General features: G+C 43.5%; 1 protein-coding gene across 2 annotated transcripts in view; it reads left to right on the top strand.

Moving 5' to 3' along the window:
* The window catches only part of celf5a (cugbp, Elav-like family member 5a), a 182356-nt gene that overhangs the window by 161130 nt on the left and 2241 nt on the right, over positions 1–18985 (top strand). Inside the window, exons 7-11 of one of the 2 annotated variants that reach the window (XM_061078471.1) lie at positions 6037–6174; positions 15245–15251; positions 16867–17079; positions 17309–17395; positions 18575–18718. In XM_061078471.1, the coding sequence (XP_060934454.1) occupies positions 6037–6174; positions 15245–15251; positions 16867–17079; positions 17309–17395; positions 18575–18718 (589 nt within the window). Of the gene's footprint in view, positions 1–6036; positions 6175–11676; positions 11691–15244; positions 15252–16866; positions 17080–17308; positions 17396–18574; positions 18719–18985 lie in introns of both variants that reach the window. The other variant, XM_061078470.1, reaches the window with a different exon arrangement.

Below are 18985 nucleotides of genomic sequence, written 5' to 3'. Positions count from 1 at the left end.
GAGCTGATCAGTGATCAGTGTTGCAGTGGGGCAGCTCGTGTGTCAGAGCTCACATCACACGTGGGATTAACACACACACACATTTTCATACCTGCGCTTTGATCTGATTTGGTCCAAATAAGCACCAGATAATTAAATGTGATATCTGCCTCTGAAACCTGCAGTTTAAAACTTTTCCAGTTATTATTCCAGTGCACGCTAACTTTTTATGGGCAATTCTTTTCCCTCGACAAGTAATAGGTAGATATTATCATAAGTGAAAATGAGCTTTTCCAAACTCTCATCAGCAGCGCTCTGTGCTCCTCTGCTCTTCAGCAGCGCTGCCATGCCATTACACTCGCTCAGCTCGTAGGCACACACACATTTACAGTAGTTAGCATGTACCCTCCAACCCCTTCATCAGCTTCCCACTGCCCTCCCGCCCCCGCCTACAGACCCCCTCCCCCTCAGGGCATGGCACCATACACACAGCAGACCCCCGGCTCTTTGATGAGTTCAGTCAGCCTATGCAGCCGCTCTCACCATTGGCCCACCCTCCTTTGCCCTCTATCGCACTGATTCTCTCCCCTCCCCCTCCTATACCCCCTGGGCCCATGAGATGTTTAAGGGGCCACAGTTGACTCAGTACTCCACGGGCAACGTATCTGCACACCAACTTTCTTCTTCCCCACTGAGGCAGAGCACACACATGCGGAAGGAAACCACACACACACACGTGCACAACCCACTCGAAAGCAGGAAAAACTGAATTTAAGAAAAGCTTTCCATCCACCGTGGAGATGAAAACCTGGGCCTCTGTCACAAGACACTGCATAAATACACATAAACCGTATTTATAGTATTTATTTACCCAGACAGAGGAGCACAAATAATTTTTTTCCATCTTCTTATTTGGGTGTTAAAAAATGATATGTTTTTTCTGCTCCTAAATGTCAGGATTAATTGCTGACCTTAGCGAGGTCTGGGGGGGGGCTTATCCTTTTCCCTCATTTTCATATCACAGCCATGGGACCCAGTGTGCAATGTGCAAATTGACCATCCCAGAGTAATTGTGAGGCCATCTCTTGTGCTCTCTACAGTAAAACTCCCACCTTCATTACCATTCATGAAATGCAGCCCTTTTGCAGAAAATGTGGAGAGATGCAAATGTTTAAGGGTGTCTGAGGCAGTGGTGGTCTGCGGGGAGACCATTGTGCCCTGCTCAGGTTGGCCATGACTCTTATTTACTGTGGCAGAGACCCGTGTCGACTCATACAGACGCGCACAAGAGCGTACACACTCGCACACATGCCGCGCAGCAAATGTTCTCCCTCTCTCTCCATCTCTCTCTATCTCTCTTTCTCCCTTCTGTCTGTCTTATATAAACATATAATATGACAAAGAGCAAGATGATGCTAGGAAATTGAGTTCCGAGTGAAAGTAACAAGGGCACGGGGGATACTTCAACATTAGAGAGAATCAATTACCATTAAGGAGAAATTGTATGTGGTTTCTCGACACAAAGCTGCATGTGTCTGAATGAATGATGTTAGTGAAGGTGAAATTTTCCTTGCATTAGTATTATGAATCACAGACAGTGTGGATGCCATGTACCTGGATATAATAATAAATAAAGCAAAAAAACTCTGAGGCAACCTTGGAGATAAACTCGCTCCAACTTTGATGAAGTAATGAGAGCGCAAGAGGCAGTAATGGATTATCAGCAAGGGTCTTGTTTTCGTATCTAGCAAAAGACTTATTTAATGATCCAAAACAGTAGTTTGGTCCACTAGATACGTAATAATGTGGAATAAATGGAATTATTAGTTATCTTCAATGTGGGTGTCCAGCCTGTGCAGCGGTTCTGATTACGCTCCAGTCATTGGCACTGGCTGCATGCACATGGTGCCCTGCCTTGATTCCCCTGTAGCCACCAGGAATGTGCTGAAGTGATACTATGAATGTTTCTGTACGGCAAGATAAACTACACATATTCCCCCAAGTCGAAAAAACCTGCAGTGACAGAAAAAGGACTTTATCTCCAAAGACACACTACATGTTCGCCTACTCTTCATATCCACCGGCCAAGAGAAGAGGAGGTGGCATGGTATAGAATACAGACTTGGGGAGAGATGGTGTATATATAGCTATATCCAGAGAGTACAGTAAATGGTAAATTCAAAGAGCTACCTCTCCACCACAGCAGTGGATAGGATTATAGAGTTGAGCTGACAGCCAGTAAATTGGATTTTAGGAGAAGGAGGGGGGCTATGAACACAAATTGGAGGGATGCAACACTGACAACATGTGCCAAAAATGAGAAATGTGCCATTTTCGCGATAGACACAGACACTGGCGTGCTCTGACAGCATACATCCTATTTGCAAAAAGGTGATTTCATAAAACACAAGCCGGAGGAGAGCGAGCGAGCGTGATTCCATGTTTCATATCGGTGTTAGTGGTGAGTGATAATACTGTAGCTCTCCCATGAATCGCTGAATGCCAAGTAATAAACCCAGATTTTATTACCTTTCAGATTTCCTCTTTAAGACACAAACATTGTATTTGTGCACGCTTAGATTTGATTCCAGGCACTTCTCCTCTCTCCGTGTGAAGACAGCCATTTTGGCTTTGCTTGGTGTCTTTAAGTTGGAGGACCTACGTGCTGTGTCAGAGGGAGAGAAGTTTATCCAGTGCTGTGCCCCTCTTGCCTCCCTTAAAGATGCTGTAGGCTGCATGCAAGATGGATAAATGAGAGGAGAGAAAATGGTTTAACTCGGCGCTAATAGTGACAGTGTGTGGGTGGATGAGAGGGAAGATGATGACTGTAAACTCACATTAGGAAACATCTCCCCCTGTTGGAGGCACTCACATTTGAAATGGAGCCTTTTGCAACACAGGCCACATGAGAAATTATGTGAACAGATTACTGCATCATTTGGCTGTACAGTAAACTGCACGCACGCACACACACTCACTGGTACTCTTGATTTCCCCTGCATGTGTCTATACATTCTAACATGAACACACTTTCAATAGAGATGAAAAATCTTTAAATGTTTGCGTGGAAATACAACCTGCTAGCGTGGACGGGGGTTACAAATGAGGGCCCTCTGTTTTTAATTTTCCATTCTTTTAGTTCACCTCAGTGACCTACTCTCTCTCTCTCTCTCTCTCTCTCTCTCTCTCTCTCTCTCTCTCTCTCTCTCTCTCTCTCTCTCTCTCACTCTCTCTCTCCCTCGCTATCTCCCTCCCTCTCTAAAGCCGTCCCCGGCTGGTTGGGCTATAAGGGGTCACATGTGACAGAGCTGAGAGTCAGCGAGTCACAGAGCAGCGCTACAGAGATAATTGCCATGTGATAAAGAGGTGATTGCCTGCTGGCACCAGGGGAGAGTAATGCCATCAGGTTGCAATAAAAAAGCAGATGTCTGACACTAAATGAATGCTACTGGAGCCCAGGCAACTTTCTTTTGCTCCCTTTCATCTCGCGCTCCACTCTTTTGTCCCCCCCTTGTTTTTTTGTCTGGCTTTTTCTTCCCTCTCCTCTTTCTTTTTCAAGAGGAAGCAGAAAAGGTTGCGTCTGTGATGATGACGACTCAGCTGAGCTCATTCTCCACAAGAGACATTTGCTATCTGCTGGCTGGTGCATAAATAAAGAAGCGGGAATGGCTTTTGAATGTAATGCCTTTGAAATATTGAAAAAGAAGAGGAGAACATATATATATGTACGACAAGTAAAATGGAATGACTTGGAATATCGGTTTCAACCTAACTACTCTGCTTTTTGTTCTTTATTTACTTTTTACCAGAGCCAGTTTGCATTAACCACTGCATTCCAACATAATTACATGCTTGAGTTCCCAATTTGCAGCATTTTAATTTGGAACGAAGCATCAGCGGATGCCAGAGTTGTTATCCATGACAATCTGGCGGGTGGCATTAAGGTTTGCATTATAGAAGACATGCATTGGGAGAGAGGCAGCTATTCTGAAGTCACTAGGATACACTTCCACTCCATAAATATGCAAGGCCACAATGAATAGACTGCAGGCTTATTAGAGTGAAGTCCTCATTGAAAGGAAGGAGCAGAGGCCTAGAAAAGACAAAAACACAATGAGTGGTGTGACAGTGTATTTACTCTCTAACACCAGCGCAGTCCAACCTTTCATCATGAAGTCCAGCCCTATTCACATCTTAATAAGGGGGCAGTCACAGCATCGCCAAAGCAAGGGAGCCCCAGGTCCTTTGGACCCCTTTGTTTGTTTTTATGTCATTGCCTTTGTTTGGTTTCCTGTTTCCTCGCTGTCTGTCGCAGCTATGGCCCCTTAAAGGCTCAATTCATCTTATTTGGAAGGGAATGGATGATCCCCATTTGTCACGTTGATAAAATTATGCAAATGACAAAAGGCGTTAATAGATAGCAGTGGTGAGGCATGTGGCTAATGGATGAGATGCCAGTGTTGGGCACTCCACAGCGGGACAGTCGCTTTCAGGTTACCTGACAGGGCGACTGAGCGAAAATAATTGGCTTTTTCGTTGCAGGGTCGCCATGCAAATGCAAGCAGAGTGGTGTTCTATACGGCCACTGTCTCACAGTATCGTCATTAGCATTAGTGCCCGTGGCAGAGGAGTTAGATTTCTGCTTATATAAGTCAGTCTCTGGCCGTGGCCGTCAGCAGCTCCCCTGACACGGAGCAGCTATGCAGGTCCACATGGCTGATGGGCATCTACACTGCCAGCAAGAGATTATTGATTCCCCAAATAAACCCATTGGTTCACCAGCTGCAAAAAGCCATTGTACAATGATGGATTTTCTTCTGAATTAGGCATTCAGCAGGAGGTTTGCACAGGGATAATTTAAGCTGAGTGCAGAAACTCAAATAGTCTCCGTCGCTCTCCATGCTTGTTGTGCGTGTGAATTTGTGTGAGTGCAGTGCTGTGCAGCGGTGCATGGGGCCACGTCTTATGCATATGAATAAACACTGTGGGCTGCATTTGATGGAAAATTCTCACTCCAAGATAAGTAGAAATGCAGAGTGAATGAAAGCCTATTGATTTTATCTCTTTGTGGGACTATCCAATCGGTGGCTGCCACTGAACACTTTCTGACTCACAACGTACTGTATGAGCAACATGGCTTTGAATTATAATTGCCAGCTTTAATTGTTTTAATAGCTCAGTGTCTGGTTTTAGGGTCATTTCATCACCAATTGGAGCTCCTCAGTAATCACAGATAACAATGTTGTTTGGTAAAAATAATGTCTGTAAAGCTGCTTTTCAATCAGGGCAAAGACTGCGGTCATGTGACGATGTTCCAACCCCAAATGTATTCAGTTTGCTAAATGCCGTCTATTTTGGCAAAAGTAGCCTAGAGACAGGCCTAGTGGTTTTCCTGCTGAATTATAAAACAAAGCAAATTTTAAACGCTTGGATGAACGCGACGCTACGAGCGCCAATGATAACAAATACATCAGAAAAATTAAAAATGAGTCCAGGGAAAAAGAGAAGAGAGTGGGAGACAACTGTGGCATTTCTATACAGCCAAACAGAATGTTGTGAAGTTTGACAATTGTAAGGAAAAGGCATTTCAACTCTATTGAAAAGTTTGCCTGTTCCCTAAGCACGAAGATAATGTGCACATGTCAGTGCCTTGATTTGTATGAGCCCAACAGACAGCTATTAAATTGTTTCTGTAGCCGGTGACAAGCTTCCAGCTGAGAGAAGAGACAGATTCACTAAACATTGGTTGACAGGCTTCTTTTTTCTCCCCTTTCTTTTATTCTGCTCTACTTTCTATGTACTTCCCATGCACTATCCATCCATCAACCTCAAAATACATCCCTCCCTCCTCTGTTCTACCCTTGCTACATTTCCCTCTCTTTTCGCGCTCCCCTTCTCCCGTCTTGGTGCGACTCCTTCCCAACGTACTATATTTTCCATCACCATCTGTCCTCCCCTCACCTCTTTCTGCACCCCGCTCTCCCCCTCCTGCCCCCTCTCACACCCACATCGCACCCCTCTCTCCTCCACCCACCGCTCCGTGTCCCTCTTCTTTAGCTCATGCAGCAGCAGGCCGCCATCATGGCAGCAAGCCACGGAGGTTACCTCACGCCCAGCTTGGCTTATCCCGCCACACAGATCCACCAGATGGGGGCGCTCAACATCAACAGCCTCCCACCCACTTCCATGACCTCGGTGTCGGCTGACTTTCATCAAGCCCTGGGTGAGCACACACTTGTATTCCCTTTGCTCCTCCCCTTTGTGCGTGCGTGTTTTGTGTGTGTATTATTGTTTGCAAGGAGCAAGGTCTTGGTTGTGTTAATCTCTTACTGTAAGTGTGTAGATCTTATGTGTGTATTTGTACGTTCCGGTACTTTTCCTGTCGGGGGTCAATTTCTGTTTTTGATTATGTCTGTATTAATATTTGAATAGGGCAAGCTATAATATTTGTGTGTGTGTGGGTGTCTGCGTGTGTGAGCTTCAGCAAGGCCAAAAGCAAGAGTGCCTGCTTACTGGTAATCCAAAATTATTCCACTAGAGAAAAAGAGACTAAGATGGAAAAATACATTCAGTGGGATTTGCATGTTTATGTTGTTTGTGCATGCCGCAAATATTTGGGGATCGCGGTGGAGTCAAATGAGGAATATCAATAAGTAAGTTCACAGATAAGGCAATAATTTCCCCGTAGTATTTTGACCTTGTGCTTTGAAGCACTTGCGCATGATCTGCATGCGGTTGGTTTTGTTTTCCATAACAAACACCTCCTATGCAGATACAATACAGAGGAAAGAGAAAGACTTTGAAATTCCTACCCACTGCATAACATTTGCTTACTCAGCAGTGCTTCATTTTCCTTGAGACAGAGGAAAACTTCAAGATTCTCCACTCAACAAAAGCATGAGCCGAAATAAATAATACAGTATCCAAGTCTTTGTTGTGCTCCGCTCACCTACTTTGTCTACACTGCAGTATTGAGTTTTTAAGGTGATGACTTTGGTAACTTTAGACCAATCAGTGTATGGGAGAGAAAGGGAGCGAACCGCCATCAGTGCAGCAAGGCCTATTTAAACATTTCTTTCTAGCCGTCGCAGGAAACCAACATCTCGCTGCTAACTCGCATTCTCTCTGCGTTCTGGTTTATTTGGGGAAGAAAACAATAAGTTGATATTCTGTTCACTTCTCCATCCGTAGACACAAAACAGGACAGTTTTATGGTAAAATGCCTGTTCAGCCCCGTCTAACCGCTGAATAAAAATATACAGAACAGATACCCAACCCCTATTAACATTTTAATCAGGCATGTCTCAACCTGAAGCCAAATATGGATGTTAAACCAAAAGTGACATGACAGAACACACCAGTGGACTCGCGTGCTGTACGGGTTCAATGTAAAATTCTAAACACAGGGCAATACATCAAGAGAAGAATCATTTGTCACATATTCACAGTGATGTTTTCAGCGCAAAGTGTGCACTTTTGGGAGAGCATAATCAATCAGACAGTGATTAAAAGAGGAGCTCAGTCTTGCTGAGAAGCTCTTATTTTGACGGGTGAAGCACTGACGGCCAGGCAATTCACGTCTTTGTGTTCAGTATGCACACCTGTATTTTGCAACACAATAGTGCTGATGAAAGACAGTGCAACTGTTCTGCAAGGGACCCGATCTATGGGTGTGTGAGAGAGTCGTGTCCTCCAGCCTTGTTGCATGGTTTGCTCTGCCTGTTTATCTATTCTAAACTGTTCTCGAAAGCCCAAATCAGTGAAAGTAAATATTTCAGGATTTTGATATTTTGCTCAAGCTTAACAAAAGAACTTGTTCGGGGGAAATTTAAGGCAATTTCACATCAGTTGGCATCGCATACAGCCCTGGCTTAGGCATGGAAAAAGATGTTTACGCCTGTGATTCAGAGACAGAAAGAGGAAGTAGAGAAGGGAGCGTCTGTGAGCCTGTGAATCTGATGTGTGTGAAATGGTGCCATTTATCTGCTTTCGGACATGATTACCTTTTATTATTGAATTTAATATATTATTAATCCTTGAGAGAAAGCATGGCTTCCTTGAATTTTCAAGGACTGTCATAAATATGAAATGTTTTAGTTCCCATTTCTTCATTCATTAATTTGACTGTAGCTGCCAGCAGCTGCAGGAGTGCTAGTCTGGCTTGCTGCTTTGGTATACACAGATATTCTCTCTCTCCTTCACACTTGTGGCTATGACTTATTTAGAGTTCATTGAAGGAATACATAACATTACTGGCAAGGCTGTCTGTATAAGTAGGCCAAGAGACTCTGACACTACTGAGAGACTGTAGGATGTCTACCACGAATCAGTGGAATAATTCATTGTAATATCAGAATCTGTTTTAGGGTATGGGAGCAGAATGCTTCTCTGCTCCGACAGAGGTTTAATTCATGCATTAAGTTATCTCATCAAACAAATTTGATCTCAAAACAAATCTTTGAATTCTGAAATTTTGCAGTTGCATCAAAAGAATCAAATAAAAGGTGGAAAGGCCAATGTCCCCTTTCCCAAAACAAGAGCGTTTAGCCACTGATAGCCACACTACCGCCTTCCCAAACTACACATGGTGCTCTGCATTAACATAAACCTCCAATCACAGGTTAATAGATGAAAGAACCTTCCTATCCTGAGGTAAACGTGTGACATTAATCCTCCTATTTGAACGATCAGTATAACCTCTGCAGCATAAAGACTTGTTTGTGACAGCGAGCTGAGGTACAGAGGTTTGGAGGTTAAGGGTGTTACTCTGAAAACAATGAGACATCCATTTGATCAACAGATGCAAAGCATTTAAGCTTGATGGTGCATACGCCGTTTGCCAGATGGTTCAGCTGATTAGAGCATGTATCCTTACAATGATGCATGATGATGCTTTTTGAAAATAATGTTCACCAGGTGCCGCTCCCTGAGCGCTGCTGAGGAAATAAAAGTTGAACAAAACAAGGGAGAGAGAGGGAGAGACAGACTATCAGCAAGAGAGAGAGACAGAGTGATAAAGAGGGTGAGAAAGGAGAGGGAGGGAGAAACGGAAAGAGATCAGCAGATCCCGCTGAGTGTGTGTGTGGTGGGGAACACGGAGTGTCAAAGATGCTTTGTTGGGATTTGAGAAGTGTGTAATCAAAGCCACTCTAATGTTCTGTTGCTCGGTGCTACTCTTCACTAAAGACGTACACGCAGAAGCACATATTACACAAAACACTCTGCAGACGCTCCACATCCAGAGGCAACCCACTCACAGACACATGGAGGTGTTTTAACATCCTCGCTGGAGGGGAATGATTGATGTGGAAGACTTCCATGGTGACAAACGCCATGGAACTAATGAGCTGTTCGACATAGTGATCTCTCTCAGTATGTGCACCTGTCCTCCATGGATGACGCGTCATACATGTTATACACACACTGTGTATTTAATGTCTAATTGTACAACAAACAGGTGTTGAAGGCTGATTTCCAGCACAGTGTCACATCCAAGTTACTTGAATGAAAACACAGCTCTGTAGTGTCTTGAGAGCCAGATGAAACACCTGTGTGTTTTAAAGGATGGTGTGACCTCCAGCTTACAGCTCATCTCTTAACTGCCGTTTCTTTAAGACTCGACTCCTCCCAAAATGAATTTTACAATAGATTTATCTCCAAGGGCAAAGATATCAACTTTGAGACATGTCCTGTAGCACAAAGAGCCATTGTCTCTCAGATATCAAATCCCCCTCTTTCAGTTTAAATGAGGCCTATTGCATCAGAATCTCTACAAATCCCAGGAGAGGAAAGGAGCAGCTCTGTGACAGTGAAAGGTTTCCTGTCCCTGCTGTGTGCAAGCTACTGCCAGAGAGCACAGCTGCAGTCCTCGATCGGACCAAATCTGGTCCGTCTGAGCAGAACTGAGGACTGCACGAGCAGCACGGGCTAGTCCATCTGCTCTGTGCAGGATTGTGAAAGGCTGCAACAGTGGTGTGGTCAGTGCATTGTATGTACATTGGCCTCAGGAGTGGAGCAGACAGCACGAGACCATGTGGAAGTGGCTGTATTTATATGGTGGTCGTTTTAATACCAACTATAACAAGAAAATTACATGTTTTATAATTATTGTGAGTATCTCATAAAATGCGATGTATATTTCATTTAAATAGATGAAGACCTCCATTGTGTTGTCTCTCCCTCACATATTTCTGGGAGAGGCTTTTCCGCACTGAAACAGGAGTTAAGAGGAAACTTTTGTCCAATGAAATCTTGAGATTGGAAGGAGACGACGCGATAGGCTAGTAGCAGAGCCTGGCATATGGTGGAGGGAACATAGCTTGGAGGTCTACTATCACTGCATGAAAAGAAGCGTTTGTGTCAATCTGTGTCGCAGAGAAGTGTTGGCACATCCTTCGGTTAACGACTTTCACACGTATCTGCAGGCAGCAAAGGAAACGCTCAGGGTTCCTGCAGTTGTCAAGCCTGTGAGCTGTTGAGATTTGACCCCCCCTGCTCCAACTCCTAGAGGACGCTTTCACATGCAAATGACAATGCTCTGAGCTTCACAAATGCAAATCAGTTTCCCTGAGAGCAGATAACACCAATGTGTAAGAGGCACCAACAAACTATCTGGCTGAGTAAACCAGGCTTAAAATAAATATTAAACCTGAAATTTTAAATTGTTCTTAAGTAAGTAAGTGTGCTATAATGAATTATATTGTATACCACGAACAAAGGTCAATGCAGTCAAAAGAAATGAAACAATGCACTTTATTTCAAATTTTTATTGTCATCCAAAACAATCCTAAATCTCAACAACTGTATAGAGTGGCATGATTACAGTCACTTTTTCAATTGTGCTGGTTAAATGCACAGAGGAAGTGTAAACCACACCTCTACCAGCAAATAAATGATGCTGGGTATGATCATCTGTGTCCTGTAAGCTCCAAACTTCTACTGGCTTTCCATAAAAATATCTGTCCTCCCAAAATACTGGCATCAAATTCACATGTCAATGGCAAACTAAGCTGTTCCATGAATTATAAATGGTACCTTTTCACCACTACTTTCAAAATTGCTATGAAACATTCATTGATTTAATGATTTATTTTTTCAGTGTAATATTTAATCCCCCATGGACTGCACAGTGACAAAACACAGCAGCCGGCTGTTTGGATACAACATACATCTCCACTCAGTTTGATTATTATTTTAAATATAAAGGAGACACAATATAGAGCTTAAATTCCTTCATAATTTGAACTTCAATTGTCTAATTGTTGTTATTAAACTTTCTCAGTATTCCATTAAAACAGTCAACACTTTTATCCAAAGCGACTTACAATAAGTGCATTCAACTATAAGGTTACGAACACAGAACAGCATGAGTGAATCATGTGTGTAAATTTACTAAACACCACAAAAAATAAACCTGGCCTCAGTCAAATACTTATCCCACGAAGTAACCGCTGCTCACGTCACCCGCTCGCGTCATCAGCTGATGGACTCGTCCAATCAGAGCCTCGTAAACGCCGTGCAGCAGCGTCGAGTGTCCCGCAGACAGGAAGCGGGTCGTGTTTAGCTTGTCCCGTACGAGTGACTCTGTTCTCGGGGTAAATAACTTGCTGAAGTTGACACGACGCTGTTCCCTGGAGGAGAAGATGAGTGCGTGTGGAGGCAGAGCCGCGGGCCCGGTGTGGACGAGTCGAGGCGGAGAAGACGGGCGCACAGTCCCTGAGTTACGGTGAGCTAGAGACGCCATGCTAACCACTAAGCTAACTGGTACATCTGAAAGCATGTCCGCCACTCTTTGGGATAGCGAGAAAGTTGCTAAAATACGAATACAGCATCGAGTGCTGGAGCAGATCTAGTGCATGTGTAAATATGTATGAATTACTTAGATGTAACAGTTTGTTCTCGTTAAGTTTTTTCATCAACGTGACTTTTTTCTGTATGTTTTCACAGCCTCAGCCCCCCCCCACACACACACAAACAAAGAGGCGTTAGGCTGAGACGCTGAAAGTCCGGATTTAAAGTGCAGAAAATTAAGCCATTGAATGTAAGTAACTGTTTATGAATTGTTTTGGTGTTTTTTTGCTGTGGATCTTCCAACGGTGATGCAGCGCGGCTATTTCCGTTTATTAATAATAAAGTCATGTTACATGTGGTGTTTTCCAGCTGCCTGTCCATGACGTACAAAGACACACTATGAGCCAGTATGATCCGACCAGACCTTACATCAGCATTGAGGAGTTGTCGGAGAAGAAAGAGGGTAAGGTTATATTCATTAAATAATTTTCCAGTTACATGTAAAGGTGTATGTTGTCATTGAACTGTGCTAATTTTACTGAATGTGTTTACAGCTGATTGAAGCGGGACAGATGACATGGATCCATCCTTCCACAGCCAGGAGCACACCGACCTGTGTCCCACACTTCATATAAGACTGGAAGCTACACTGGATCTCACAGCTACACACCACAGACGTCTACACACTGGAGAAGATTCAGACAGTCCCACAAAGAAGTCATGACCCAGAGGCTGCAGAGAAACATTTCAAGCCTCACCTGAGATTTTGTACAATATTTTTGCTGTATGTAAATAAAGCTTTCACTCCACATATACCTTGTTCACATTTGTTCCCTGTACAATATGTTCACCTATAGCATCAAGCATCACATGAATGTTTAGTTTTAATTAACTGCAGTGCTTTTGGTAAAGGCTTACTTATAAATAATAATAAATATTAATATATACATTTTTATTATAAATATTGTGTGGGAGGGGCTTACCCCACGTGCGGAATGCTGTGACCCCACGTGTGCACTGCAATGACCCATAAGGTGACCAATAGCAACACTTCTACCAGCCAATCACGAGTGACATTAGTTTCAAGGGTCTGTGGTTTCCTCCAATGGTGAGTAGAGAGAGGTTCTAGCCAGCGGCTGGACTCCGATTCATATGCTAATTAGATCACACGTCGCGATCGGTCCGCGCGGCGGCGCGAGCCCCCCCGGGGCTCTCTCCTTTGTTCTCCAAATCCCCCTTAAGGTCCGCAAACGCCGATAGACCCACCTTGTCTTCACTGGCGAACGCCGAGGTAACATCATGGAAACAGTTGGTTACAGCAGGGGATTAGGCCTGTCCGTAGAGGTTCACTGTGACAATAATACTGCTTTTCGTCTAGTGTATTGGGTTCGCATCAAGAGAAAACCTCAACAGCAGGGAAAACAAACATTGTCCTGATCCACTCCAACAGTTTTTAGGGTTTGCTTCTGAATATTGGGAAGCAGGTGAGTATTGATGGGCACACAGAGATACTGCAGACGTGGGCTTTATAGATTGTGGCTCAAGTCAGTGTGGTTGCATTTTTAGAACCTGAGCAGTTTGCCAATCCTAGAGACTATCACTGACTTTAGATGTTAAGGGTAATAATAATATTTCTCCATTTGCCCATGTAACTTAACTCTAAATGCAAGGATGTAACTTAGCTGTACAGAGTTGTATCATTAGCAAACAACTACATTCTGACCAACATTAGGTCAGCTGAAATTTGATTACCCCCCCCCCCCCAATTGCTCACTAACAATACTAACAATAAATAAGACAATCTGTTGAGTTTCTTTATTTTCTATGCTTTTGTTAAGTAGGACACAATGTGCTTGAACAAGGTATAATTTTCAAAATATATTCAAGGATGTGTTGCTTCACTCAAACCTAAATTAAACAGTAAAAAGTAATGTGCATGTTACTGAATCAGGACTTGTGCATTGATGTTGGACATAAAGATCTGCCCCTGATGAATAGATGTTCAATTTTAAGATGAGTTAAAGCACCCATTCTACTCTAATTATGCATTGAATTTGAACAAATTACAGTTAAGATAACTTCCAGCTACATCACCAAGCTTCAGGTTTCAGGGACTTTAAGTAGAATGAACTTATAGCTCCCACAAGATCCTCTACCTAAAACAGAATATTATTTGCATTGACTACTTACAAAATTGCACTTTGAGGAGCCTTTGAATGTTTAGAAATGTGAGTGGCACAAAGTGAAGCAAGGCACATTATTTCAGAGTCGCATTCATTTCTTTGTGTCACATTTTATTTGCTCAAACGAGTATTTATCTGTAATCTAAGGGACAGATTTCAAAGTTTCACCTTTTTAAAAAATATATATATTCAACTTGCTTTTGAAAAAGCTTCCCTTCCCATATTCAGATTTATTATTCATCATTTCACAAGCAGACAGGCATTTTCTCTGAGTCAAAATGCATGACATTTTAAATCAGTTAGATGAAAGCATCTGTTTGGACTGCTTATTACTTGCTCCAGCGAAAGACAGTCCTCATGCTCATAATGACTGCACTCACCAGTATGGGTATAGCATTCCTCCTTGATTTGAATATATAATTAGCATAATAAATACTTCTGTCGCATGTGAAGACTTCTTCGGCGAAGGCAATCATCGCAAGAAGCAAATCAACAGTTTTCCCCCCTCTAAGAAGCATCCTGCGAGAATATCAATGTAATTCTCCTTGCAGAACATAAACCTATGTGACACACACATATGCATATTATTTAGCATTGCTGACTTCTATTTTTTATAGTAATAACAGCTGAGAAGTGATAGTTAAGTGCTCGCTGTATAGAATATGTAATCCGCTGTCCTGTAGCCTCATACTCAGCCACGGCAGAGTGAGGAACAACATGTCATTATTACAGGCCCAATACACACAGTGCAGGCTGACAGCCTCATGTATATCGGCACTGTTGTGTGTGCATTGTAAACAGGCTATGAATACAATTTCCCACAATGCAAGAACTATATGTCCACTGAGGTATAAAATGAAAATGTCTTGTTATTTTCTAGTTCAGGACAGTAGGAAATACTTCCCCATCTCAACTGAGAAGAATTTTCAGGGGTCTGCTCGTGTCGGATATTGGGCCATCGTGGCAGCGAGGATAAAGATGATGACTAGGCCACATAAACTTCTTCCTCATGTAATCATTGTTTTATTGGGCATGGTGTTGCTTATTGTCTCCTCCTTGTATGCTGACCCCATTCTTTGACCCCGCACATGTACAACGCAGCTGCTGGGATCATTTTCAGCATTCGCTTTAGTTAAGTCATTAGGTGTGAAATGTTTCAGAGCAATGTTTGTTTTTATTACACTTATGATTCTTAATGCTTATCCCCTGCTGTGACATTTCTAGTGTGATAACACAACATGAATCGGTGGTCCCAGTCTGTTACCAGCGTCACGTGTTCTCCTCTTCCACAGATGTCAGGTCCAACTGCTGACCCCAGATCTTGTGTAATTTCATGTACGGGGTCTGCACAACCTCCTACTCCTACCTCAGCTACTCCTACCACCGCTATAACTTCGACACATACGTAGACACAAACTCCCAAGGCACTGCTAAGCCTCGGAAAATGAATTTGCCTGATGATGGAGAGGGTGCATTATCTGGCGGTACAGTAGAGTGCGTGTGGCCCAAGCAGACTAGCTGTCTCTAGTCCTCAGAATAGGAGCGGCAGTCTCCTGGGTCCTGGTAGGAGAATGGGCTGAAGCTGCAGTCTAATTCATCACAGCTCCCGAGGAAACAAGCAATTGTGGGGAGGATTCAAAAAAAAAAAAAAAAAGAAAGAAAGAAAGAAAAAAGGAAACCAGTGCAAAAGACACAACAGCTCTCATTGGACCAAGGCAATTCCCCTGTTCGCCGCAGCAGTCGGCCTGACTGTCAGCTTCCTCATAACTTAAACGCTGAGGCAGGGAGAGGACGAGGGGAAGAGAGAGGTGAGGAGAGGAGAGGAGAGGAGCATTCCCTTATGGATATGTAGGAGGTATTACTCAGTGGTCGGAGTGGTGATGTGCAGCATATTTACTGATATATTAGCATACATTTCAGCACACGTTATGGGAATATACTGGGTGTGATTGTTTACCCTATCTGGACCACCTCTCACAGGGGGTTCTTTACCGAGGCACCAGATTGTGGGGATATGGCATGCCGGAGGGTTCCGTGACAACCTGGGCTTTCTGTCCAATCAGGGCGAGGGTTTCCAGATTGAGAGGTGGTCCTCAGGGGAGCCGTACTTCAACAAGCTTGGATGCTTTGCCACGGAGCAGCCGTTTTAGAGAGACCATCACGCAGTGAGACTCTGCTCAAAATGGGTACTTTGACGTTCCCGGCATAATTGGAAACACTTTCGAAGGAGGGTCCTTTTAAAATGCATTGAACAAGAGAGGACAGGGAGCATCCAATTTCGATTCCACTCATGAACCTTCCTGCTGCTGCCTTTCAGGCGTGTACCATATATGTTATGACCCACCCATTTGTCAAACTGCCAACTGTTGTTATTTTGTCTTTTTATGATGTATAAAAGTAAGAGGCATCTTTGTGTTTTTCCTACCTGCTCATTGAAGCAAATCTCCATCTGTAATCCCCTGCTATCTAGCCCAGATCTTCTATTTTTTTCCCCCTCCCTCTCAGAAGTTGCATAGTGGTTTCATCATCTTGAGCAGTGGGAGCCAGCAGGGTATCGCACAAACACTACAGACAGGCTCATTTTTCACAGGTTGACTTCCCAGCTATCCTGCAGGATGTGTCACAGCAAATGGCAGATATGTGACAGACTCACGTCACAGCCGTGTCCTTGCATTAGAGAGGAGATGCATGGGAGCTTCAGGTCACGAGCCTTGTGCGTGCGCTGTATTTGATCTGCTTGTGCGAGTGTGTGTGTGTGCAAGTCTTTAGTTTCTGTATGCAGTGGGGAAAGCATTTCAATGTGGACACTTTGTCTATGTCCGGACAGATTATAACAGCATCATGTAGAGCCACGCAGATGGAACCCTCCTGATCCGGTAACAGCAGACCTTTCTTTTTTCCCCCGCCCCTGCAGGCCTCAGTTCTCCACCAGCCAACATCACCACCTCCGCCGTGCCCAGCCTGGTCACGCCCCTCGTCAACGGATTCACCGGTATCCCCCATCAGCCCAACGGACATCCTGCCGTGGAGGCCATGTACACCAATGGCCTGCCGCCCTACTCCACCCAGAGCCCCACCGCTGCGGACACCCTCCAGCAAGCCTTCACCGGAGTACAGCAATACACAGGTGAGAGGCAGGAACACTCTGTAAACTATGCTAAGTTTACAGTGTGAGACTGTTGATATTGTTGGACCGTAGACCATAACATCACAGTGACTTTGATTACACGTTATGTTTGTGTGATCGACCTCAAGCATCCTTGACACCGTTCTGTGCGGGATCACTGCTTTAACACCCCCCCCCCCCCCCTCCTGATTCTCCCTCCCTCCTTGTCTCTCTCGCCACCTCTATGCAGCGATCTACCCGACCACCACACTGACTCCCATTGGCCAGACACTGCCCCAACAACCCCAGGTCATCCAGCAGCAGCAGCAGAGAGAAGGTGAGGGTGAGAGAACATTATTACTTTTGCACTTCATACATCTCGTCCTGTGTAATGGATATATAAAGAAGATGAGTATGACGGACCAATATTGCCTCTACATTGAACACTCACCTCATTCTGTGAAACACATACATAAAGGATGTGGGGCTGAGAGAGGACTATTACTTTAGCGCCGTACACATCTCATTCTCTCTAATAGATAAATAAAGCCGAGCGGCTGAGAGAACAGTATTACTGAACGCACTTCACATCTCATTTTGGGCCATAAAGCATAAGGATTAAAGAATAATGTTATTACAACATAATGTATATACAGTATGTATCTTGAAATTAGGTTATACATTATCTGAAATTGCCCATGCTTCTTTTTATAAGCAGTAATAAAAGCTTGTATCATCAAATTATTAGCTGACAGAAAATAGCAGTGTAGCCCAGATAGATAAAATTAATGAATAATATTGTATAACTACAATGTCACTCAATAGAGTTTATACCTCTGCCAAGGCCCACATTTAAATTCACTAGATGGATATTTGTATTTAGATCTGCCCTAATTTGTACAAACTCATAAATATCAGTACCCTTAACATGTCCGATTTTTGTCATCAAGATCAATTAATTATTCTCTGGGAAATATATTGAAAAATACACAATTTTAAAGAAAGTGAGAACAAAATGTCCTGGTTCCATCCCCTGATCCTGATCTGCACCAAATGTCATTGGGTTGCTCCGTGGGTCATGTCCCACCCATCCACAAAATGTAATGGAATTCAGTTGAGTAGATTTTGTTAAATCGTGCTAACAAACAAACAAACACAGATGACAAAGAACCTCCTTGATGGAGGTAACTACAATGGCATGTAGAAAAGTAAATGTGACAGCAAGATGAAACGTTCCTATTCATTATTTTGTGTTCAAGAACATTCATTTGTTATCACTGACAATGTCACAGACATCCTGGAAATCTGCTTCTTTTCTCTTCATCTAATTTAATTATCTCTCTCTCTCTCTCTCTCTCTCTCTCTCTCTCTCTCTCTCTCTCTCTCTCTCTCTCTCTCTCTCTCTCTCTCTCTCTCTCTCTCTCTCTCTCTCTCTCTCTCTCTCTCTCTCTCTCTCTCTCTCTCTCTCTCTCTCTCTCTGCCATCTCTCTCTCTGTCTCTCTCTGTCTGTTCTCAGGTCCCGAGGGCTGTAACCTGTTCATCTACCACCTGCCACAAGAGTTTGGAGACAATGAACTCATGCAGATGTTTTTGCCCTTCGGCTCCGTCATCTCCTCTAAGGTCTTCATGGATAGGGCAACCAACCAGAGCAAGTGTTTCGGTGTGTAATTCTCTAACTTTCTAGCTGACTTTAACGACTTCTGAACAGTTTCACTAGAAAATGCTATTAAATATTTTTTTCTTAGTGTATGCTCATTCTTCCTTGTGTTTTTTTTTTGCATTTCACATAAAGATAAAATGATGGCAGGTCGAGGGGCACAAGTCTCCAGAGAGACAAACGGGAAAATCAGCAATGTGCCTTTGTATATTTTACATATAATTGAACTACAAAAGATCAGACTGAGACTGCAAAAACTCTTTTTGTGTG

Source organism: Limanda limanda, chromosome 9 (genome assembly GCF_963576545.1).
Source record: "Limanda limanda chromosome 9, fLimLim1.1, whole genome shotgun sequence".
NCBI lineage: Eukaryota > Metazoa > Chordata > Actinopteri > Pleuronectiformes > Pleuronectidae > Limanda > Limanda limanda.
The sequence above is the reverse complement of the archived record's forward strand: the minus strand, read 5'-3'. Positions and strand labels throughout refer to the sequence as shown.